The sequence below is a fragment of the Hippopotamus amphibius genome, chromosome 13, assembly GCF_030028045.1.
Source record: "Hippopotamus amphibius kiboko isolate mHipAmp2 chromosome 13, mHipAmp2.hap2, whole genome shotgun sequence".
Classification (NCBI taxonomy): Eukaryota; Metazoa; Chordata; class Mammalia; order Artiodactyla; family Hippopotamidae; genus Hippopotamus; species Hippopotamus amphibius.
Window position 1 is genome coordinate 42,159,491 of NC_080198.1, and position 25,015 is coordinate 42,184,505.

Consider the following 25,015-nt stretch of genomic DNA (forward strand, 5'->3'; position numbering starts at 1 on the left):
GAGTTCCTCAGGGATACGTGTGCCCCTCACGCCTCCTTCACTGTGGCCCTGGGACCCTGCCTCAGGGGTCCCAGACTGAGGCTCGGACCCTTCCGTGGTCTGGTCTAGGGTCAGAGCCTAGCCCTGCTCCTTTGCGTACTTGCAGAATGATTTTAGCTAAGTGGCATCCCCTTACGCCTAGTCCCCCGTGTGTAATGTGAGGTTGGACCAGACACTGTGCAGGGTCCCTCTGTGGTCGGTGTTCTGACTGTCCAGGGCAGATCACTCCTTCTCAGAAGGCAGCCTGCAGGGGTGGTTTGGCGGGAGGCATGTGGGGGCAGCCTGGAGGCCGCGGGGGGATACGTGGGCCAAGGGGCCTCAGAGGAGGTGCGAATGAGGGAGGCAGAGCAGGCCGGTGTGGACAGCCCTGTCCCAGTCCTATCTCCCGTCCGCGACACCCTCTCCACACCCCAGCCCCGATAAGCGGGTGTGAGCCACGGCCGCCTCGTGACAGGCCCTTCAGCGGCGGGGGGCGGGGATGGCCGGGGTCCGCCCCACTGCTGAATCCAGACGTCAGCGGCTTCCTCCCCGACCCCCTTTCCTCCGCCAGGCTGGACAGGCCCAAGCAGCCCCATCCTCCCTGACACTCGGCCAGCAGCGAGGCTCAGCGTCCTCAGTGGCGCGAGGGGCAGACCTCTCCCAGTCCTTTCTGGCAAAGAGCCGAGGAGGACGGCCACCCCTGCCAAGCTGCCCCAGCACGACCGTGGGGCCGGGGCCCGGCTGGTCCTCTCATCTCCTCCCCTCACCCCATCTCCTTCAGTCTCTGCGGCCATCAGCTTTCAGTCATCTCCCCCAATTCTGACTTTGGGGCTCACCTTTTCTTCCAAGGCCGCAGCCAGTGTTTACCACCAGCAGGCCAAGGTCAGAAACCCCTCATCTCTGGGTATGGGAGAAAGAGACACCGAGCTTGGAGCCCTCGGTAAGGGGAAGGGAAAGGCAAACAGGCTGGGCTAGAGGCTGCAGGAAGCCCCCCGGGAGGCGGGCCATCACTCCCGCAACTAAGGCACTCAACTCGGAGCTTCCTTCTGCTTTCTCAGAGGCTCGCTAATGTATTCAGGGCTGAAGATTGTTTTGAGTCTCAGGCTTCAACCACTGTGCCTCGAGCAGACCACCCATGTGCATCTAGGTGTAAGGGTGTGTTCATCCTCTGGGTGTGTTCCCATCCTGGGGTTCCGTTCTCAGCCTCTGCACAGCTTATTACGAGGCATCAAGGCCCACTGGCTAAGAGCACAGATGCTGGAGCCAGGCATACTGACCTGGGGTCAGATCCCAGCTCTGCCATCTTAACTACCCTGTGCCTCAGTTTCCTCATCTGCAAAAGGAAGATGACAACGTGGATGATAGTACCATGTACCTTGTAGGACCCTTGCAAGTATCAAATGAGTCACTACACGTAAAGTATTTGAGCAGTGCCTAGCACAGAGTAAACATCACGGAGTTGTTGGCTATTATTATTATTTGTGTAAATTTTACTTTAATGTAATTTCACATATATCTTTCATGCCATCACCAATTATTTCTATTTTGCTCATTTATAATTCCCTCTCTGTGCGTGTGTGTATAACATACTGTATGTTCTGTATTGTATATATACTATACATAGTATATACACGTACACATTTTTTTTCCTCTGAATCACGTAAGAGAAAGTTGAAGACATCATGTCTTTTTACTCCTAAATACTTGAGAGTGTATTGGTGAGGACAAGGATATTCTTTTACAAAACAACGATGTAGTTAACAAAATTGGAAAATTTATCTGATCCACAGTCCATATTCAAATTTCATCCGTTGTCCCAACCATGTCTTCTTTCTATTTATTTTTTTCCTGTTCCAGGGTCACCTGTTGCATGTAGTTGTCATGTCCCATTTGTCAAGTCTCCTTTAATCTGGGTGAATTCCTCAGCTTTTCCTTGTGTTTCTCTTTCCTTTTTTTCTTTTTATTTATTTATTTATTGGCTGCATTGTGTCTTCCTTGCTACACACGGGCTTTCTCTAGTTGTGGCGAGCAGGGGCTACTCTTCGTTGTGGTGCATGGGCTCCTCATTGCAGTGGCTTCTCTTGTTGCAGAGCATGGGGTCTAGGTATATAGACTTCAGTAGTTGTAGCACATGGGCTTAGTTGCTCTGTGGCATGTGGTATCTTCCTGGGGCAAGGATCGAACCCAGGTCCCATGCATTGGCAGGCGGATTCTTAACCACTGTACCACCTAGGGAGTCCTCTTTTTTTTCTTTTTTTAAAATTTATTTATTTTTGGCTGTGTTGGGTCTTCGTTGCTGTGTGCAGTCTTCTCTTGTTGTGGCAAGCAGGGACTACTCTTGGTTGCAGTGTGTGGGCTTCTCATTGTGGTGGCTTCTGTTGTTGTGGAGCACAGGCTGTAGGCACGCGGCCTTCCGTAGTTGTGGCACGTGGGCTCAGTAGTTGTAGCTCACGGGCTCTAGAGCACAGGCTCAGTAGTTGTGGCCCACGGGCTTAGTTGCTCCGCAGTATGTGGGATCTTCCTGGACCAGGGTTTGAACCTGTGTCCCCTGCATTGGCAGGTGGATTCTTAACCACTGTGCCACCAGGGAAGTCCCTTCCTTGTGTTTCCTGAACTTGACAGTTTCGAAGAGTTTAGGCCAGTTATTTTGTAGAATGATGTTGCTCAAATTCTGTTTGCTGTTTCCTCATGATTAGTTTCACTTAGGCATTTTGGTAAGATTACCACAAATGTGATGTTGTATCTCTCTCAGAGTATCACATGGAGAAGCACATAACATCCACTTTTCCGTTTGGTAGAGATGTTGTCTTTGATCACATAGTTTAGGAGGTGTGCACCAAATTCCCCCACTGTTAAACGAAGAAAATTAGAAGGCAATTGTGGGAAGATGCTTCGAGACTGTTCCTCATCAAACTTCTACCCTAATTTTCATCCATTGATGGTTTGCTACTCCCTCCCTCCTTCTAAACTTACTAACTGGCCCATTCAAACTGGCTCCCGTGTCTTTTGACATGTATATATCAGTCTAAGCCCTCTCCTACTTTCCAGGATAGTTCAGGGCTCATCTTGCATTTTTCTCTGTGCTCTAGCAATGAATCAGCCATTTCACCAAGGAGTCCTATTTCCTTTGAGTGGAGAATGGTATTTAGACACCAAGACTTGGGTGCTGCATGTGCTCATTGATAGTGCTGTATTATTGTTCCTAGTTGACCATTTTATCATCTGCTCACTTGGATGTTATGGTCAGGGCAACACCAATGAAACTGTAGCCTGAAGGTGGGAGGGGCAAAGGAGCAAAGCGACCTGGATAGAGTCCCCTCTCCTCTCTAGCTCTCTGAGGCCTCCCCGCCTTCTCTTTCCTTCTCTCCCTCTTCATCATGACCTCATGTCCCCTTTCTTGGTCAGAATTCCTCTGGAGATTCCAGCTGTGGGAACCTCTGAAACCATTTCCCCAGCTACGTGTGTGATATCAGAAGCAGACAACTATGTGACCTTTGTGTGTGAACAGTCAAAGGCAAAGATAATTTACAAGAAAGTTTTTGCTTAGAACAATCTGGTGACAGGGTGATTGGGGAAGACACATTTGGAAGATTTCCACCTGGAAACGTTCCTTTTTCCTGCATGAAAAGCACACAGACCAAAGCCAGTGCTGAGGTTAAGGCTGGGGTGCCATTGGAGGTCTGCTCTCCAAATAAGCCTCTGCAAGCTCAGGGGACCAGCAGGAATGGTTACATGCCCAGTACAGCCCACTTGCCATGTCCACAGGTAGCAGGTACAGGTGTGGCTTAAAAAGAAACTGCCTGGAGTCCAGTGAAGGCCACTTGGCTGGCTTGGTTAGTTATTCAAATGTAGGGCGAGTGGGTGTCCCTGGTCCCCCACTTGGACTTGGTTAACTGTTTTGAGACTAGATCCAAGGCTTCCTCTCTCTGAGATCCAGGGTATGCAAACCCAGCCTCTGGTTTGTGCATCAATTTACAGAAGGACCCAGAGCCTCTGGGACAGAGGAAAGTGTATCCAGCTGCTACCTCCTGAGATGAGAAGGGAAGGAGGTCTGTGGGGGGAGAGTCGGGTGGCCACAATAAAGGCCTTGGGCCAGGGGCTTCTGAAATGAAGTGATCTTGGGGAAACAGAAGTCAGGGGTGGTAAAAACCTCACAGCAAGGGCTCCCCTGTGTTTCAAGGGGGAAGCCTGGCTTCAGTGTGGAGTGAGGCTACTATTGGGAGATGCTGAGCCGGGCGTGTGCTCGTGACTGGAGACGGTGGTTATTTACCCACAGGACTCTCACCTGGAGATGAGTCAAAGCGGGGCTCCCCTTCCCCCCACACCGGGCTCCCCGTGACTTTGAGGAATGGCACCACCTTCTGGTAGCCTGGGCTGGATCCTGTGAGGTGTCCAAGTGTCCTCAGCAGTGACATGGCAGTGTTGTCAGACGCCAGCCCCTATTTTGTTTTGTAAACAATTCAAGCAGAAGGTGAAGTTCCCGCAAGAGAAGGACTGGATACGTCACGTAAATTCTTGATTGGATGATAGAAAACATTAAAAGCTGATTGAGGGTGTTCCTGGTGGTCCAGTGGTTAGGACTCTGAGCCTCTGAGCTCTCACTGCCAAGGGGCCTGGTTGGGGAACTAAAATCCCACAAGCTGTGTGGCAAAAAAAAAAAAAAAAAAAAAGCTGATCGAGGCCACCTTTGTGCTCCATGCTCGGGGGCAGTTCATACAACTACATGCATAGCAACCAGGGAAGCAGTGTTTTCCTATCACCAGTGGCATGGTGCAGTGCCTCAAGCAGGCCCAGGGACTTGCTGTCTTGGAGCTCGTGCTGCCTGTGGTAGGCACAGGAGGCAGAAGGAGGGGACATGGGACCTAGAATTAATTCTTTTTTTTAAAAAATTGAAATATGGTTGATTTACAATGATGTGTTAGTTTCAGGTGTATAGCAAAGTGATTCAGTTATATCTATATATATGTATTTATATATGTTCTTTTTCAGATTCTTTTCCATTATAGGTTATTACAACATATTGAATATAGTTCCCTGTGCTATACAGTAGGTCCTTGTTGTTTATCTATTTTATATATGGTAGTGTGTGTCTGTTAATCCAACTCCTAATTTATCTCCCCCCCTTCCCCTTTGGTAACGATAAGTTTGTTTGCTTTTTTATGTCTGTGAGTCTGTTTCTGTTTTGTAAATAAGTTCACTTGTATCCTTTTTTAGATTCCACATAAGTGATATCATATATTTGTCTTTCTCTGTCTGACTTACTTCACTTAGTATGATCACCTCTAGGTCCATCCATGTTGCTGCACATGGCATTATTTCATTGTTTTTTATGGCTGAATAGTATTTCGTTGTCTCTGTGTACCACATCTACATCTTTTTCCACTCCTCTGTCAGTGGACATGTAGGTTGCTTCCATGTCTTGGCTATTGTAAATGGTGCTGCAGTGAGCCCTGGGGTGCATGTATCTTTTTGAAGTGTGGTTTCCTCTGGATATATGCCGAGGAGTGGGATTGCTGGATCATATGCTAGCTCTATTTTTAGTTTTTAAAGGAACCTCCATACTGTTCTCCATAGTGGAGAATTAATTCTTAAGTAGAATAGGTCTCCAATGTATCATCCATCCTGCTTGCCAAGCGCTCTTTGGGGCAGATGTAGGAGGCCTGAGGGCCAGCCCAGGAGGGGCCTGCAGAGATCTCTTGCCTCTCGTGGCACCTTCCTTGCTGTCCTAGTCACAGACCAGAGGCACCTCCTCGCCTGCTCTTGGGTGCTCTATCCCCCAATTTTGCATCTGAAATTGCTCCCAAGTTTCTCACCCTCCACCTTCCCCAACATAGTCCAAGCCCTATCATCTCTCCGTACAGAGACCCCCTGACCTGTTTCCTCTCGTCCATTCTTGCCCCCCACAGATCTTTCCCTCAGAGCGAGGTGGGATCTTTCTAAAGTACAAACCCAGTTGGCAACCGTGCCCCTCCCTGCAGATAATAAAAAGCATGTACAAGGCACCCCTTTGTGTGCCCTGGGTCACGTCCACACGCCTCTCCTGGCTCCCCCTCACTCCCATGCCAGCCACGTGGGCCATCTTTCCCTTCTGGGACAAGCCACGACCCTTCCACCTCAGGACCCTCACGCCTGCCCCTCCCTCTCTCTGCCTGGAAACACCCACCTCCATCAACAGGTGCGTGTCGTCATCAGAGGCCTTCCCTGATGGCGTCCCCTGGGTACTCTCACCCATTGCACGTGGTCCTCCCCCCGCCCCTGTAATGATAAAGCGCCCTGGTCTGTGGATTTTGAGGTTAATGTCTGTCTCCCCAGTGTGACTGTGAGCTCTGTGAGAGCAGGGGCCTCATCTGTTTGTGCTCATTTTTTTAAAAATTAATCTGCACTTTATTTTTTTATTTTACAATACAATTTCTTTCTTTATGTGCTCATTTTTGAACTCCAGAATCTGGGAGATGTTCAGCACATGTTTGCTAAAGGAAGAATGGACGGATGCCTCCGTGTCTCCAGCTGGTCCCCTGTGTGTAGGCTGACATCACTTAGCGGGAGTGAGGGAGTGAGAAAAGGGACCCCTTTGGTTCCGGGCCTCCTGCCACTCCCACCTTGGGAGTCTTGCTGCCATCAGGCCTGCTGGCCGGGCTGTGGCCCCACGGCTTCGCTTGTATTTATCCTGGAACTGTCACCGTCTCTACAGGGGGAAGAGGTGGTCACGCAGCAGGTGGGGCTGGCAGGAAGCAGACACGAGGGGCTGGGGGGTCTTCAGCCGGGGCATAGGAGCAGAGAAATTGGCGTGGCGGGCTTTGTGGCCGGGGCCTGGCAGCAGGTGGGTGGCGAGGGCAGCACTGAGGTGGTGACTTGCCCTGGGGAGAGGCGGGCACTGTGGCCGAGGCGCCAAGGGAGTCTGGGCTGGTGGCTGGGAAGGCCGGGTGGGGCTGCCCATAGTTGAGGAGGTGACGGCGGGCATAAAGAGCCTGCTTAGTGGAAGTGGAGGACTGGGGGTGGGAAGGCCAGAGCTTCAGCACCCCCACCCTGACCCAGCCATGCCCCTGGCCTCTGGTCTTCCTCACGCCTCCTGTACTACGGCCCTTCACTGCCTCATAGCCTCCCTGCTCTGGGCTTCTAGAACCCCCAGGTCCCCAGTCCCTGTGACGCCTTCCGCTCTCCCAGCCTCCCCATCCCTCAGGTCCCCAGTCGCCGCCCCTGGCCCGTCCTGCCAGTGGCCTGGGCCCTGCCGGCCGGCCCCCTTCTCTCATCACCTCCTCCTCCTCCCTGTGGCGCCCTGGCTCCAGCCGCAGGTCCGTGTGGACTGATTTCCCGACACTCCTGTCCTCCCTGTCCCACACCCCCAGGGAGGGGCTCCCTTGGGGATCCCGCTTCCCCCAGAGGTCAGGCGGGGGGAGGGTGGGGCTGACGGAGGGCCTGGTCCACCCCGAGCGGTGGAGCTGGGCTACGGAGAGGGCGTGGAGGGAGAGGGGAGGGCCTGCGGGGCCACCGCGGGGCAGGGCATGGGGTCCCTGAAAGGCCACACTACCTTCCCAGCCTCCTAGGGCCTGCTGGTCTTGCCCGGCGCCATCTGCCCTTCCCAGCAGTTCCTCCGTCTCCACGGTCCCCCCGGTCCTTCCGGCTGTTCGTGGTCCCGCTCATCGCAGCTGAGGAGCTGGGCCCTAGGCCTCTCTGCGTGTCAGAGGGGAGCTTTCTGCTGCATCGCGTGTGTAACTAGTGTCCCCGGGGTGGGTGGCTGTCGGGGGTGCCCCGGGTGGAGGAGGGGACCTGTGAGGGGTGTGTCAGTAAACAGAGCAGTTCAGGAAATGAGCGGCTGTCACTGTGGAAGGGACTTAGAGACTGTCCCCAAGCGCTGACAGATGAAGGCACAGGGCTCTGGAGAGGGCACTGGGATGGACATGAACAGGTCCCAGCGCGTGAGTAGCCATGCCCTTCATCATCATGCTGGACATTTATTAAGTGCTTATTGTGTACGAGGGACTACTGTAAATTCTTCATGTCTTAGTTTACACAATCCTCACACTATCTTAGGAGGTAGGTATTGTCATGCCCATTTTACAGATGAGAAAAGGGAGACTCGAATATTGAGGTCAGTTCCCCCAGATGGTACAGGAAGCCCATGCAGATCGATGGAATGTCTTCACACTGCACGGGGAGTTTTGCTCCTTCAAGTGGTGACGTGTATAAAGCATGTCTTCAAAGCTCCTTAAAAACAATAGCAGACATTTCACCAAAGAGGATATAGGAACAGCCAACAGGTACATGAAAAGATGCTCAGCATCATTAGTCATTAGTTATCAGGGAAATGCAAATTGAAATTATACAATACATCCACCCAATTGGCTAAAATTAAGGGAAAAAAAAGAGTGACAATTCCAAATGCTGGCATGGAAATGGAGCAACTGGAACTCTCATTGCTGGTGGGAATGAATGATGAGCAACCACTTTGGAAAACATTTGACAGCTTCTTATATAGTTAAACATACACTAATCAGATGAAACTGATTAGTTGTCCCCTGAAACTCAATTTCTAGGCATTTACCCAAGAGATAAAACCATATGACCACACGAACACCAGTACACAATGTTGGTAGCAGCAGCTTTATACCTGATGGTAAAAAACTGTAAATAACCCAAATGTCCAGTCCATCAACTGTTGAATGCAAAACCAGCCATGGTACATGCACGTAAGAGAATAGCTCTCAGCAATGAAAAGGAACAAACCAACGCAGGCGGCAACATGGATGAGGCTCAAATGCATTATGCTGAATGATAGCAGCCAGACACAAAGGCGACATGCAATGTTATTCCACTATATGAATTCTCCAGAAAAAGCAGATCTACAGGAACAGAAAACAGCTCAGTGGTTGCCAGGGGCTGGGGTAGGGAAAGGGGTTGATTTCAAAGGTGCATGAGGACGGGATGGAAATATTTGATATCTTGATTTTGGTGGTGGTTAATACTGCTTACACATTTGTCTAAACTCATCACACTGTGCATTTAAAAAGGGTGAATTTTGAAACTTCCTTTGTGGTTCAGTGGTTAAGACTCCATGTTCCCAATTCAGGGGGCCCAGGTTCGATTCCTGGTCAGAGAACTAGATCCCACATGCCGCAACTAAGAGTTCGCATGCTGCAACCAAAGATCCTACACGCGGCAACTAAGACCCAGCACAGCCAAATAAATAAATAAATATCAAAAAAACAAAAACAAAACCAAGTGTTAAAATCTTAAGGAAAAAGGGTGAATTTTGTTATATGTAAATTGTACCCCACAGGACCTGATTGAAGTATAGAAACAGTGGCCTGGAGAAGATAGAAAGTACGATGGTCATTGTCACCTCATTGCAAAAGTGACATCAGAGGAAAGAGGGGAGCCACACCACTCTCTGGGGGAAGAGTGTGGCAGGCAGAGGGAAGAGCCCGCGCTGAAGTCCTAAAGGTGAGGCGTGCACACTGGGCAGGAGCCGGCAAGGAGCTGGTGTGGCTGACGTGGAGGAAGAGCTGGGGTTGTGGATGGGCTCAGACGGGCCCTGCAGGGCGGGCTGCGTGAGCGAGGGCTGCAGAGGGCTCAGGTTATTCTCTGAGTATGATGGGGGCCACTAGGGGATTCTGTGTGGAGCCGTGGCCTGAGCCAACTTGCCTTTTCATAGACATCACTGGCTGCTGTGTTGAGAACGATCTGGGCCAAGGACCAAACGGGAGGCCTTTGTAAGAATCCAGGCAAGAGGTGATGGTGGCTCAGACCAGCGTGGTGACAGTAGAGGTACTGAGAAGTGGTCAGACTTGGGATATATCTTGAAGGCTGAGCCAACGGGATTTCCTGCTGGATTGGATATGGGGTGTGTGAGAGAGAGAGAGGAGGCAGGCATGATACCAGGGTTTTTGGCCTGAGCAGCTGGAACTCCAGCCAGACATCCCCGTGGGGGCTGTTGACCAGTTTTACCTGTCCCCTGGGGCCTGTGGCTGAAGTCAAGACAGAGACGGGGAAGGGCTCAGCTCTGCTGCTGGCTCTGGGACTCCGGGGATGGGCTGCACGTACTGGTTATTCCATTACCCTTTATTTATTGGCCTTATTGGCTTTTGTCATTTCCTCCTTGTCTCCTGTCTGGAGAGAAGACTATAAATGTGATGGATTGATACAGGATACAGGAGGCCCAATTATCTCTGTCGAGCCGGCCTCTCCTCTTGGTCAAGTCCTCCCCGTCCTCCGTCCTTGCGGCACTTCCTACAGCCTTACACGCAGAAGCAGTCTGGTCCCTGGCTGTCCAGGAAGAGGGAGTGCAGCCTGAGAGGGTGCGTGGCAGACAAATGGTCCCCAGGAGACATGGTTTCAAGAGCAAGTACAGGAGGCAAGCTCAGCCCCATAGAGGCCGGGTACAGAGGACAGCAGGGCAGGAAGACAGGACGTACCGCCGCCAGTCAGCCCACATCCGGGGAGGGGGGCTCTGCTTCGACTTGCACGCCTTTCTGGAATCTGAGTAGGCGCCTCCCTCCACGAAGGCTGGGGTGATGGGGCTTTTCTCTCCGGCAGCAGGTGCCTGGCAGCTGCCCGTGCATGCCAGCCCTGTGAGCTGGTATGGGAGGAAGTGCTTGTCAGAGTGGTCATTGTACGTGCTGGGCTTGGGCTTGGGCTTGGGCTTGGGCTGGCCCAGCCTCCCATTCAGGCTGGCTTGGGACACCCACAGGAGAGCGATGCCTCCGGTGGGGGCCCCCAGGGTCCCTCTGGGATCCCCCCAGGATCCCCCCAGAGCTTGGCAGCTGCTAGGCTTTGAGTGTCATTTCTGAACCAAGTCCCTTGGCGCCCACCTCTGGCCTGTCTGCCTGCCTCTGTCCCTGGGAGTCTCCCGAGGGCCCTTGTCCAGGGCGGTTGCGACAGGAAGCCTGAGGCTCATTCTTAGGATTTCAGGCATCTCCCTGTGGCCACACCCTGCCCCCTCCCCAACAGGGACCCTGGTTACTGTGCCTTGAGTGTGCATGTGTGTGGATCACACCCGCCACTCCATGTAGGTGAGGATCTCGTGTAGGTGTCGTCCTCCCAGAAGAACAAAGAGTGGAAGATGGGACTGTGGGTGAGAAAATGGGCTGGGGACCTAAAGGGACAGAAAGGCAGGAAGGATTAACTGGAGGAGAGGATCCAGGTGAACCCAGAGGACAGTGGACAGCGTGGTTGATGGGGTGTCTCTTGTGCTGACGTTCCTGGGTGCCTATCTGTGCCAGGCACGGGGCGGGGGCCGGGGAGTGCGGTGTGAGCGGGCAGCCTGGCCTTCCCCAGCCCTCAGGCAGCACCCAGGACAGTGCGCTGGAGGGGTGTGCAGGCGGGGCAGGAGACAGTCCCGTGGCTTCCCAGCCCATCCGCTGTGGCCTTGGGCATCTCCTAGCTCTCTGCCGCGGCCTGCTCTGTCTCCGCCTGTAGGAGCGCGTGCCTGTGCGGTGCCCCTGCCCCTCCCAGCCTCCGGGCACCAAGTCTCGTGGTCATCAGGGCTGAGGCGGAAGAGCGGCTGGCACGGGGCAGGGAGCTGCCAGGGCCCTGGCCCCAGGGTGGAAGCTGACGTCTGTCCGGGAGCATCTCTCTGCCTGCCAAGGGCTGAGGTCCCGGGCCGCATGCCTTCCCTCTGACACATGAGCCGGCATCCGTCCCTCACAGAGCTTGGACCCCAGCCTCACCCCAGAGCGGCCGGGCGACAGCTGAGGCGGCGTGGTGACCGCAAGGCCCTCCCTCCAGATGAGCCTGACACCTCCCAGGCCAATATTTCACATTGGGGTATAGTTGATTTATAATGTGTTAGTTTGTTGTCAATTTCAGGTGTACAGTAAAATGATTCAGATGTACATATACCCATCTTTTTCAGATTCTTTTCCCATATAGGTTATTACAGAATATCGAGTAAGTTCCCTGTGCTATACAGTAGGTCCTTGCTATCTGTTTTACATATATTAGTGTGTATATGTTAATCCCAACCTCCTAATTTATTACCTCCACTACCTTTCCCCTTTGGCAACAATAAGTTTGGTTTTTTATGTCTGTGAGTCTGTTTCTGTTTTGTAGATAAGTTCATTTGTATCAATTTTCAGATTCCATATGAAAATGATATCATGATATTTGTCTTTCTCTGTCTGACTTACTTCACTTAGTATAATCATCTCTAGGTCCATCCATGTTGCTGCACATGGCATTATTTCATTCTTTTTAATGGCTGAGTAATATTCTATTGTATATATGTACCACATCTTCTTTATCCATTCCTCTGCTGATGGACATTTAGGTTGTTTGCATGTCTTGGCCATTGTAAATAGTGCTGCTATGATCATTGGGATGCATGTATCTTTTCAAATTATGTTTTTTTCTGGATATATGCCTAGGAGTGGGATTGCTGAATCATATGGTAGTTCTATTTTTATTTATTTAAGAAACCTCCATACTGTTCTCCATAGTGGCTGTTACCAATTTACATTCCAACCAACAGTGTATGGGGATTCCCTTTTCTCCACACCCTCTCCAGCATTTATTCTTTTTAGACTTTTCGATGATGGCCATTCTGACTGTGAGGTGATACCTCATTGTAGTTTTTATTTGCATTTCTCTAATAGTTAGTGATGTTGAGCATCTTTTCATGTGCATTTTGGCCATCTGTATGTCTTCTTTGGAGAAATGTCTGTAGATTTTCTGCTATTTTTTGATTGGGTTGTTTGGTTTTTTTATAGCAAGCTGCGTGAGCTGTTTGTATATTTTGGAAATTAATCCCTTTTTGGTCGCATCATTTGCAAATATTTTCTCTCATTCTCTAGGTTGTCTTTTTGTTTTATTCATGGTTTCCTATTCTGTGCAAAAGCTTTTGAGTTTCATTAGGTCCCATTTGTTTATTTTTCTTTTTCTTTTCATTACTCTTGGAGGAGGATCCAAAAAGATATTGCTGCAATTTATGTCAAGGAGTATTCTTCCTGTGTTTTCCTCTAAGAGTTTTATAGAATCTGATCTTACATTTAGGTATTTAATCCATTTTGAGTTTATTTTTGTGTATGGTCTTAGAGAGTGTTCTAATTTCATTCTTTTACTTGTAGCTGTCCAGTTTTCCCAGCGCCACTTATTGAAGAGACTGTCTTTTCTCCATTGTATATTCTTGCCTCCTTTGTCATAGATTAATTAACCACAGGTGTGTGGGCTTATTTCTGGGCTTTCTATCCTGTACCATTGATCTATATTTCTATTTTTGTTCCAGTACCATACCATTTTGATTGCTGTAGCTTTATAGTGTAGTCTGAAGTCAGGGAGCTTGATTCCTCCAGCTCTGTTTTTCTTTTTCAAGATTGCTTTGGCAACCTTTTGTGTTTCTGTACAAATTTTAAGATGTTTTGTTCTGTGTCTGCAAAAGATGCCATTGGTAATTTGATAGGAATTGTATTGAATCTGTAGATTGTCTTGGGTAGTATAGTCATTTTGACAATATTTAGCCTTCCAATCCAAAAACATGCTATTTCTCTCCATCTGTTTGTGTCATCTTTGATTTCTTTCATCAGTGTCTTACAGTTTTTGGAGTATAGGTCTTTTGCCTCCTTAGGTAGGTTTATTCCTAGGTGTTTTATTCCTTTTGATACAATGGTAAATGGGATTGTTTCCTTAATTTCTCTTTCTGATCTTTCATTCTTAGTGTATAGAAGTGCAACAGATTTCTCTGTATTAACTTTGTATGTTGCAACTTTACTGAATTCATTGATGAGCTCTAGTAGTTTTCTGGTAGCATCTTTAGGATTTTCTATGCACACTATCATGTCATGTGCAAACAGTAAGTTTTACTTCTTTTCCAATTTGAATTCCTTTTATATCCTTTTCTTCTCTGATTGCTGTGTCTAGGATTTCCAAAACTATGTTGAATAAAAGTGGCAAGAGTGGACATCCTGTCTTGCTCCTTATCTTGAAGGAAATGCTTTCAGCTTTTTACCATTGAGTATGATGTTAGTCGTGGGTTTGTCATATATGGCATTTATTATGTTGAGGTATGTTCTTTCTATGCCCACTTTCTGGAGAGTTTTTATAAACATGTGTTGAATTTTGTCAAAAGCTTTTTCTGCATCTATTGAGATGATCATATGGTTTTTATTCTTCAATTTGTTAGTGTGGTGTATCACACTGATTGATTTGCAGATATTAAAAAACCCTCACACCCCTGGGATAAATCCCACTTGATCATGGTGTATGATCCTTTTAGTGTATCCTTGGATTCAGTTTGCTAGTATTTTGTTGAGGATTTTTGCAAGCAGCTGTGGGCTCAAGAAGATTTTAAGCAGCCTGTCTGCTGATTGGCGGGGCTGTGTTCCGGCCCTGTTGGTTGTTTGGCCTGAGGCATCTCAGCACTGGCACCTACAGGCTGTTGAGGGGAGGCCAGGTCTTGGTGACAAAATGGCAGCCTCTGGGAGAGCTCACACCAATGAGTACTCCCGATAACTCCTCCACCAGTGTCCTTGTCCCTAGAGTGAGCCACAGCCATTCCCTGCCCCCCCAGGAGATCCTCCAAGTCCATCAGGTAGGTCTGGCCCAGGCTCCTATGAAGTCACTGCTTTTTTCCATGGGTCCTGGTGTGCATAAACCTTATGTGCGTTCTCCAAGAGTGGAGTGTCTGTTTCTCCCGGTTCTGTGGAGTTTCTGCAATCCAGCCCTGCTGGCCTTCAAAGACAAATGCTCTGGGGGCCTGACATGGGGCTACTCTTGTGGGAGAACCCCTGCCATATAATTATTTTCCAGTTTGTGGGCCACCCACCCAGCGGGTATGGGATTTGATTATATCACAAATGCTCCTCTCCTACCATTTCATTGTGACTTTGTCTTTGGATGTAGAATATCTTTTTGATAGGTTCCAGCCTTTTTTGTCAATGGTTGTTCAGCAGCTAGTTATGATTTTGGTGTTTTCATGAGGAGTGGTGAGCTCAAGTTCCTTCTCTGCCGTTTTGTCTCACACCCCTCTCCTCATGTTGTTTTCACTCTTTTTATTGGAATTTCTTGTACAAAATATATTTTCCTTCACCACCTAGTGTACACACAGGCATTCACCCAAGGTTTCTATGTATATCTGAAACAATAGTTTCACAAAACAACACTCATCCTAAGCACATAGAATCTACTGCTATTTTAAATTCTGATATCATTTTTTAAAAAGTTGGTCGTGGCCCACTACACTGGGACATGGTCTGCCCTTTGAAAAGCCCTGGTCTGGTTGGGGAAAGACGATTAAACAAGTGCCACAGGAGGTTAAAGTGGACTGTCTCTGTCCCTGTTTTGACCAAGGGACCAATACCAAGGGTTTCAGGATGCCAAACCATGTGTCTCTTGTATGCAGATGGCTTACAAGGGAAATAGAGCTGGACATGGGGACCCCATAGTCACATCAAGGATAGGGAAAGAGGTCCAAGGGAACCTGTTGTGAGTGGGTTTCTAGCAGAGTACATTCATGAGTTGTTTCCAGGACCCTGTGGCCTTCCTCTGGGGGAGGGCCTGAGTGTGGAGGCTGCCACCTTCTAACCTAGGCCTGCTGAGGGGGCTTCCTGGGCCTTTTTGGAGAACTTTGACATGGAGGATTGAGCCTCACTGGGCCTAAGAAAGCTCAAGTGGACCAGTCCTGGGAGCTGGAGGGAGGGTTGTGGGCCAGCTGCTCTGGTGGTGGCCGTGGAGCCCAGCAGTGTGGGAGGGGCACGTGTGCTCAGTGCTTCCTGAGGATCATAGGCCGCAGGTGGAGAGGGCCTGTGTGCGCCACCACAGCAGGGCTACCGGGAGGGTCCAGGGGCTTGGCAGGAAGAGGTTGGGTGTACACCCCCAGGTGCCCGCAGGCAAAGAAGGGGTCACTGGGCACGTGGAAGAGTGCATCCCCAGGGCTGAGGAGACTATAGGGAGAAGGCTCAGCAGGGAGTCTCCAGAAAGCCCGGAGATGCCTGTATGAGAGTCCCCTCTAGGCATCCAGCCACCCCATCTCTGACTGTCATGGGAGTGGACCTCTCAGGATGAGGCTAAGATGGTATTTACAACACACAGCGGCTGAAGGCTACTGTTTCACCCAAGACTGAGTGAAAAGCCCCAGAGTTGGCCTGGTTTTCATCCGGGGCCAGTGAAGATTATCTCCACTGAAAAAAGCTGAAAGGGACAGGGAGAAGCAAAAACAAATGCTGGATTTGATGACATTGAGGGTCACAACTGTTCACATACCGGCTTTGCAGGTATCCGCAGAAAAAAGAAATCTATATCTATCATCTATCTATCATCTATCTATCAATAATGTATCTATATGTATATGTATATCTATATCTATATCATCTATATCTATCTAAATCAGTTTACACCAGAAACTAACACAATATTGTAAATTTGTAAATCAACTACACTCAATTGAAAAAAAAAGAACAGAGTCCAGGCCAGGTCATGTAAGCCATTTATTGGTTTGTTTTAAAAATAAGTATCTTATTTACGCACGGAGTTTGGTGAGAAGTGCTTGGGTAGTTCAGACAACGGCTGGCACTTGGTGCTTGTCCCTCCCTCCTGTTTCCTCCCCGCTTCTCCCCTCCTGCTGGTCACTGTGCAGTTCTGGAAAAAAAGCAATGAGAGCCACACTAAAAGCTGAGTTGGGTCCAGCTTGGCCCTGCCCTCGGCCACATGGTCTGCAGCCAGCGGCGTCCGTCAGTGGCTGGCCCGCGGCACCGGCCTCGGGCTCCCGGCCTGTCCCCACACACAAAACCCCAGTCTCCTCCAGTCAGCGGGGCTGCAGCCCCGCCGGCCTTCCAGCCGTGTCCCGCCCGTGCAGCAGGTGCTGGGTGCCAGGTGCCAGTGCCAGGGAGGGCACACACCTCTCCAAGCCTTAAGAGCACAGCACAGAGAGCTACAAAAATAAGATTTCCACTCAGAAGTGTCACCGGGACAGTTAAAAACCACGTCCCACACTGGGCTCAAAGGGGACATGGGGGAGCAGAAATCACTTGGGTGGAAGCGGGTAAGGGCTGGGGCTGCCACCAAGGGAACTCGGGTGACAAGAAGAAACGTAATACTTGACTCGCCGGCGGTGCCCCCTCCGCGGCCCACGGCAGCTCCCCGACGGCTCGGCGAGGTAGGTTAGGACAGCCAGCGGCTGGCTTCCCGGCTGCCCCACGAGGTGGCCCGTGAAGTGGCCGCCGGGCGCAGGGCAGCTTGGTTGGAGAGTGGATTTGGGCAGCCGAGCCCCTGCCTGCACAGGCTCCACCAGCCACCGCTGTCACTCTCAGGGTGACCGTTCTCTACATCAAAAGATTTGCATATGCTAAGTAGGATTGTCAGCAGCTGAAGAGGCCCTGGGGGGTAATTGGACTAGAAAAAGTATTTTTCCCTGAAAAGGTCTGCTCACAAGACCTGTGGGTAGCCTGGACCCCGCCCCAGGAGGTCCTGCGTGCGGGTGCCACCAGGACCCTGGGCTGAGCGGGAGGGGCTGGTCCAGGGTCACACTAGTTCCTTTCCCAGGGGACCCCGGGCCCGTTCCCCTCCCAGGGCACAAGGACTGGGCCTGAGCATCCTGAGGCCCCCTTCCCTGCACAGGGCCCAAGCGGCCCTCCTCATTCCCATGCCGCTGCATCTGCAGAGGAGCTGGGGGTCACATGGGCATCCCCTCACCCCTAGGCAGAGGCAGAAAGGTCTGGGGAGGGAGCCTGGGTGATGACAACAGATTCCCTTCTCCATGCGGACCGGGGCCACTGCTCTGGGGGCTGTTGAGTTTCTTAGTCCCAAACCCATAGGCTCAGCCTTCTCTTCCTGGCCTGTGGGGCAGGGCCGGCCAGGTTGGGCAGCAAGGACAAGCTGGGTGGCAGGACGTGAGTGGGGCTCCCTCCCTCAGGCCCTTCATCTAACGTTAATACTCTAACAGAGGCCACGCTCTCCAGGGAAGAAAGGCAACGTCAGGGCCGAGGACTAGCCCTGGGACCCCGGCCACTCTCTTCTGGAAGCTTGTTTTTGTAGAACTGACCCCAGGGTGGCCTGCATAAAAATACAGGGGGAAAATGGGACAATGGGAGGCCAGGGTGAGCCCCAGCTGACAAGAATCCCACCCATGGGGGTGGGGAGGAAAGGCCTGTCTCCCTTAGGCTGGAGCACAAGAGGCTGCCTGGTACTCGCCTCAGGGAGCCTGGACCACACGTGGACTGTGTCTGGCCTGTGTGTGTGTGAGTGTGTGCACACGCGTGTAGGGGAAGGGGTTCAGCCCTCTTGGCACCTCAGCCTAAGTGACAGGGGAACCCCTTTCTGCCCCTGGGCAGTGAAGGCCCGTGGGACCCACACTGGATTTCACTTCTGCTTTGACAACAGAGTCCCAGCAGCTCCATAGACACCCTTGTTCAGAGTTAAGAAGAGGCAGTGTGAATTGCTGCCAATCTGTCCATGAAAAAAATGTTAGTTCTTTGCTCAAGTAAAAAAATATCAAATATAATAAATTTATGAAAGCCCATTCACAACATATACAGTCTCAGTTTTGTATTTTGTCTCAGCAGCTGGGATGGAGTTGCTTGTCAGAGCCCTGGGGCATTGCCAGGTCAGACCTGGCCACAAGGACTGGTACGTGCGGGGCCTCTAGGGAGGGGCCACCCCGAACGGTCAGCTCAGCCAACTGCTTCCAGCCGTCAGCGTGATGCACAGGACTCTGCCTTGTCGGTCCACAGGGCCCAGGCTCATCTCTCACTCCCAAAGCCCCAAGCAAGGACAGATGGCCTAGCGGCTGCTGGTCTAAGGCTGCATTCGGGTTTGCCACGATGCTGTGTGCTGGCCCTCCAGGGCCACGCTCACACAACAGACTCGCGGTCCCTGTCTGGGGATGGAGGGAAGTCCGCGAGATCTTCGCTGTGGCTGTAGTCAGACGCCCGCATCTGGGGGTTATCGCTGGTGGCCCTGGTGACGCTGTCGTAGGACGGTGGGAAGGATGTGGACGAGATGGAGGAGCTGGAGGGTGGGCCAAGGCGCTGGGAGAAGTTCTCATTCATCATGTAGGCGATGAGGCCCTCCTGCTCGGGGGCGTCCTCTTCGGAGAGGCCGCTGCCACCCGCCTGCTGGCGGAAGAGGAAGGAGGCATGCTTCATGGAGCGCTGCAGCAGGTGCCTGCGGAAGGCCCGCTGGATGATTGTGGCCGACACCTCCTCGTGCTTGCGCCGGAGTGTGGTGGTGATGGGCTCATAGGAGATTTTGGACGGGTTGGCCGCCATGAACTTCTCCTCCATCTGGATCTTCAGGGCATCCATCTCCCCAGACTCGCCCAGGACCCTCTTGGTGAAGGCAAAGAGGATGTCCATGCAGTGGATACGGTCCCCACTCACCATGGGCAGGTCCATATTGATGAGGCTTATCTGGTTGGGCTTGGCGATTCGGAGTGGCTCAGATAGGGCGTCAGCAAAGTCGGACAGAGCCGAATACTCAATGAACTGGGTGGCCTCCGGGTCGAACTTCTCCCAGATCTCGTAGAACATGTCGAAGTCGTCCTCGCTCAGGGGCTCCGTGCTCTCCTCCGTGGCCACACTGAAGTTCTCCAGGATGATGGCGATGTACATGTTGACCACGATGAGGAAGGAGATGATGATGTAGGTGGTGAAGAAGAGGATGCCCACGGCGGGGCTCCCACAATTCCCCCGGGAGCCGTTGCTGTTGAGCAGGTTGGGGTCACAGGCGGGCGGCCCCGTGTTGAGGATGGGGCTGAGGAGCCCATCCCAGCCCGCGGATGTGGTGATCTGGAAGAGGCACAGCATACTGTTGGCAAAGGTCTGGAAGTTGAACATGTCGTCGATGCCAGCCTCCCACTTGACGTAGGCGAAGTTGGCCATGCCGAAGATGGAGTAGATGAACATGACGAGGAAGAGCAGCAGCCCGATGTTGAAGAGGGCGGGCAGGGACATCATGAGCGCGAAGAGCAGCGTGCGGATGCCCTTGGCCCCGCGGATCAGCCTGAGGATGCGGCCAATCCGGGCCAGGCGGATGACTCGGAAGAGTGTTGGGGAGAAGAAGTACTTCTGGATGATGTCTGAGAGCACAGTGCCTGTGGGAAACAATGGAGACCATGCCTACCGGTGGCATCACTGTCTTCCCTCCAGCCCAGCTTCACTGGGAGGGGTCTCTGTACAGCAAGGAGCCAGGGAACAGAGGCCTGGGTCACCTGGGGCCTGCAAGGACCCTGCCTCCACCCACCTCTCTGAGTCTCCATTTCTGCATCTATGGTCTGGAAAAGGAGGATCCACAGTACCTCCATCCTTTGTAAAGTGCCTTCTCAGCCCTCCGTTCCTTAGTCTCCTGAGAATACATGTACCGTAGAGCCGTCCTAGGCCCATTTTCCAGATCGTGGGTTCTGAGGGCTCAGGGGACTTTCTCGGCATCTTGGTGGCCCACCTTGAAACAGAACTCGGGAACTTTTAGCTCCCTCTACTCAAAGTGGGGTCCAAGGACCAGCAGCCTTGGGAGCTCCTGGGCACTTATCAGAAATGCAGAACCTCAGCTCCACCCCAGACTCACTGTGTTTTAACAAGCCCAGGTGGTTTGTGTGCACATTGAAATACAAGAGGCACTGGCTGGGCAGTGAGCCCACTCCCCGTGCCTCGCCTGTCACATCTCAGCCTCTCTGAGGTGCTTCCTATGACCCCTCTAACTCTGCTAGCTGCCAGGCCTGCCCACCCATCTCTACTGACTACTCTGGATTTGGAGTTTCAAAGAGGGAGGGATGGAAGTTATAGGAGAAAGAGTGGAATACACTTGCCTCATATTGGCCCAAGTAACCTTTCCAGACTCCTCATATCATAATGTCACTGGCTGACATGTGTCCAGTGTTCACTGTCAATAAGACACTGGGCTGAGCAATTCATACCCATCCATTTAGCCCTAGGAGGTAAGCTGATACCATCATCCTCATTTTCCAGAAGAGGAAATTTATCCAAGGTACCACCTAGTCAGTGAGAAGCTGGGATCTGACTCAGACACTCTGGCTCCAAGTCGATCTGTTAACTGTGCCTCTCTGGTGCACAGCTCTGGGACCAGTAGGTATTCCAGAGTACAGGCTGCACCTCCTGGAATCTCTGAGACTGTGCCTCAAGGGCTCCGCTCCTGCTCCTGACACCTGCATCCTCTAAAGCTTCTCTCCAGTCCCCCCAGGCACGGTCTCACCCTCACCCCCGCCTGGGACCTCTCAGAACATTTCCTGACCCTACTTCCAGCTTCTAACCATCTACCCATCACTGCAGCCACAGCAAGCCCCTGCCTTGGCCCCTGCCTTTCCCTCTGAGTCACTGAAGGCAGGAGCTGTACACAATGGAAAGATGAAAGCCAGTCACCCCAAGGTAGAGGTCTGTGGCGACAGGGTCAAGACTGGGCTCTGAACACAAGTGACAAAAACAAAAAAAGACTGGGAATTCTCTGGAGGTCCAGTGGTTAGGATTTGGTGCTTTCACTGCTGGGGCCCTGGGTTCAATCCCTGCCCGGGGAACTAAAATCCCATAAGCCGTGTGGCATGGCCGAAAATTACAAAAGAAAAAAAGAAAAATTGACAAATTGCACTTAAAATTAAAAGCTTTGTGGTTCAAGAGACAACAACCAAGAATGTGAAAAGACAGCCCACAGAATGGGAGAAAATCTTTACAAATCATATATCTGATAAGGGACTAGCTTCCAGAAGATAGGAAGAATTCTCACAACTCAATAAAAATGTGTCAATTAAAAAAATTGAGCAAAGGATTTGAATAGACATTCCTCCTGTTATATACCAAGAGACACCATGGAAAATGACCAATAAGCACATGAAAAGGTGTTCATCATCATTAGTCATCAGGGAAAAGCAAACCAAAACCTCAATGAGGTATCACTTCATACCCACTAGTGTGGCTATAATTAAAAAATACAGACAGTAACAAGCGTTAGTGAGGATGTGGAGTCATTGGAACCCTCATACGTTGATGATGGAAATGTAAAATGGTGCAGCCACTTTGGAAAACCATTTGGCAGTCCCTCAGAATTTTAGTTTAGTGATTGCCAGGGGCTGGGGAGAGGGAAAATGAGGAGCGGCCATTAAATGGGTACAGAGTCTCTTTTGGGGTGATGAAAATATTCTAAAATTAGAGTGTGATGATGGTTGCACAGCTATGTGAATATACTAAAAGGTACTGAATTGTATACTTGAAAGGGTGGAATTTATGCTATATAAATTATATCTCAATAAAACTGTTATTAAAAAAAGAATTTGGGCTCTGAGGTCAAACAGATATGGGCGTGTGCTATGGTCTGAATGTTTGCATCTCCCCCTAAATTCATGTGTTGAAATCCCAGCTCTCAAAATGATGGTATTAGCAGGTGGGATCTTGGGAGGTGCTTATGTCATGAGGGTGGAGCCCACATGAATGGGATTAGTGCCCTTATAAAAGAGGCTCATGGAGCTCCCTAGCCCCTTCTGCTTTGTGAGGACACGGCAAGAAGGTGCAGGTATGAACCAAGAAAAGGACCCTCACCAGAAAACATGATCATGCTGGTGCCTTAATCTTGGACTTCTAGCATCCAGAACTGGGAGAAGTAAATTTCTGTTGTTTATAAGTTACCCAGTCTGATGTTTTGTTATAGCAGCCTGAGTAGACTGTGTGTGAATTCTGTCTCTGCTTCTCCCTAGTTGTATGATTTCCTTGACTTTATAAGGTAAATTGCATGAGGCAGGTGATATCTAAAGGAGCCTAGCACACACCTAGGGTGGCTAGACTCCAGAATTTTCTATCTCCAGGGATAACTTCTACTTTAGAGGGCCACCTGCCTCCCAACTTTGGATCCTCTTCCTCCTTCAGCCTAGGGGACAGGCTTTCCCTGGGAAGGCAGGGAAGCCCCCACAGACCCTGTCACATCCTTGAAGTGCTCCAAACAGAGAGCTGTGTTCCAGGCTTCCAGGGAGGGTGAAGCCAGGAGGAGGTACCGGGTCCTCTACCAGGTTGCCCCTTGACCTGAGTGGGCCCTCCCAGATGTGTGTGTGTGTGTGTGTGTGTGTGTGTGTGTGTGTGTGATGTGGAGGAGAGGCAAGGAATGTAGAGAGAAAGGAATGTAGGAGTCTGGTGTACTTGGCATGAAGTACAGATCTGGGGCTGGAGGAGAGGGAAAGGCCTGGCTGGGGGAGGGCTTCTCTGCCCAGCTGACTTGCATACCCACCCACGATGGAGAGGATGACGACCACGAAGTCGAAAATGTTCCAGCTGTTGGTGAAGTAATAGTGGCGCAGGGCAGCCATCTTGACGATACACTCGCCTGTGAAGATGGCTACGAAGAGCAGGTTGATCTTGGCCAAGATGTTGACCTTCTCAGGGCTCTGGTCATCTGTCTCCACCATCATGGTCACCATGTTCAAACAGATCAGAAACATGATGGTGACATCGAAGGCCTGCTTGGTCACAATGTCGAACATGAAGCCCTGGTACTTGTTCTGAAAGGAGGGGCAAAGGACGGGCTCAGCAGGGGCCTCAGACAGGCTAGCAGGCCCCCGCTGCTGCCTCGCAGCCCAGGCCCCCCTCTCTCCTACCCCGCCCTCTAGGGGGAGCAATGCCCCCAGACTGTCACAGGAAGAGGAAGAAGTCAGGATGCTGGCCATCCTGGCACTCCTGCTGAAAGCTCCCTGGGTTTCCAGGCCCAGCCCTAGGTTCCATCTTCCCCAAGACCATCTCTGACGTCTCTTCAGGAAGGGACCTCTCTTACCCCGAGTTTCCTCAGCACATCGTCCATCATGCTTCTCTTTTTTTTCCCACTGTCTGAAGGCTCAAGGTCAGATTTAAAGTTCAGTCCTAGTAATTGTCTCTGCCCTCAGGTTAACAAATTTTTCTCTACTCTTTTTATGGAATTTATTTACTCTACTTGGATGGAGGTCCAGTGGATTCTACTGACTGTATTTATATGCGTCTTTAATTGTAAGATTATTTTGGGAAAGAGAGATGATTATAAACAAGTGAAAACACACACACATGCACGCACGCACACGCACACACAACTAACCTAGAAGAGAGCATGGAGAATAGGGAAGAATCAGATGAAATGTATGAATTAGATGCAAAAACTGGGGCTGCCACTTACAAGCTAGTGATTTAGGCACCATCACCTAATTGAGCAAAGTACTGCCCTCATCCTGCTCCAATACACACACACACACACACACACACACACACACACACACACACACTTTTTTGGGCCAAGGGAGTCAGCCTAGCAGAGAACCCAGCACACCTCCAGGCCCCAGCCACCAGGGGATTCTACTGCTCAGGGACTGTAAGGATGAGGTTATGCATGGGGTGGGGGCAGGCTGCTCTGCCCTCCCTGGGGAAAGCCTGCAGCCCTGAAGGGCAGGAAGGGGCTCACTCAGAGGGTCCTATGGGAGGGGAGTGTTCCCCAGGCTGCTAGAGCCATTCCATGCCTTCCCTTCTGTCTCTATGAGACTGAGGCACCTGTGCGTGGTGAGATGTCCCTCCTTCCCTGGACCGGCTGAGGGCCCCAGGCTGGGCCAAAAGACTGTGAAGAGGCCCTGATAGCTGGTCTTGTGGTGTGGGGGTTTCCCAAGGCCTCCTTGGCAGATCCTCCCCACTCCCACCAAATGGAGAGCCTGACTCACCAGGGGCCTTGGGATGGGCTTCTGGGGCTTCTTGGAGCCCAGCTTCTTCATGGCATTGTAGTACTTCTTCTGCTCCTCTGTCATGAAGATGTCCTGGCCCCCTAAGTGCAGAGAGACAGGTACCAGCCTCATTTTGGGGTTCCCAGAGCCCCAGCGTGGAGGGCACAGGGATCTTGCCTCCTTGATGAGGGTAGCAGGATTGCCCTCCTCCTCACTTCCTCTCCCAGGGGAGAAAAGCATGCCCCTGTCCTGCACCAGGGATTCCCCCCACCCCCAGACCTGCTTCTCCAGGGTCCCTGTCCCCATTCACCTCGAGCTCTCTCTGACTTTGTGACTTGCAAATCCAGTCCCTACCCTCATCCTCTCCCCTGCCCAGCTCAGCCACGCTGGAAGTTCTCTCTGCCCACT

At 51.2% G+C, this 25,015-nt stretch overlaps 1 protein-coding gene across 7 annotated transcripts in view; it reads right to left on the reverse strand.

Moving 5' to 3' along the window:
* Positions 1 to 18,435: 18,435 nt before the first annotated feature.
* Positions 18,436 to 25,015, reverse strand: part of SCN5A (sodium voltage-gated channel alpha subunit 5) — a 100,613-nt gene continuing 94,033 nt past the window's right edge. For 6 of the 7 annotated variants that reach the window (XM_057705807.1, XM_057705808.1, XM_057705813.1 and 3 more), the window contains 3 exons: positions 24,608 to 24,712; positions 23,164 to 23,434; positions 18,436 to 20,035 (listed from right to left, as the gene is read on the reverse strand). In XM_057705807.1, the coding sequence (XP_057561790.1) occupies positions 18,795 to 20,035; positions 23,164 to 23,434; positions 24,608 to 24,712 (1,617 nt within the window). In that variant the 3' untranslated portion in view covers positions 18,436 to 18,794. The remainder of the gene's footprint in view (positions 20,036 to 23,163; positions 23,435 to 24,607; positions 24,713 to 25,015) is intronic. The other variant, XM_057705812.1, reaches the window with a different exon arrangement.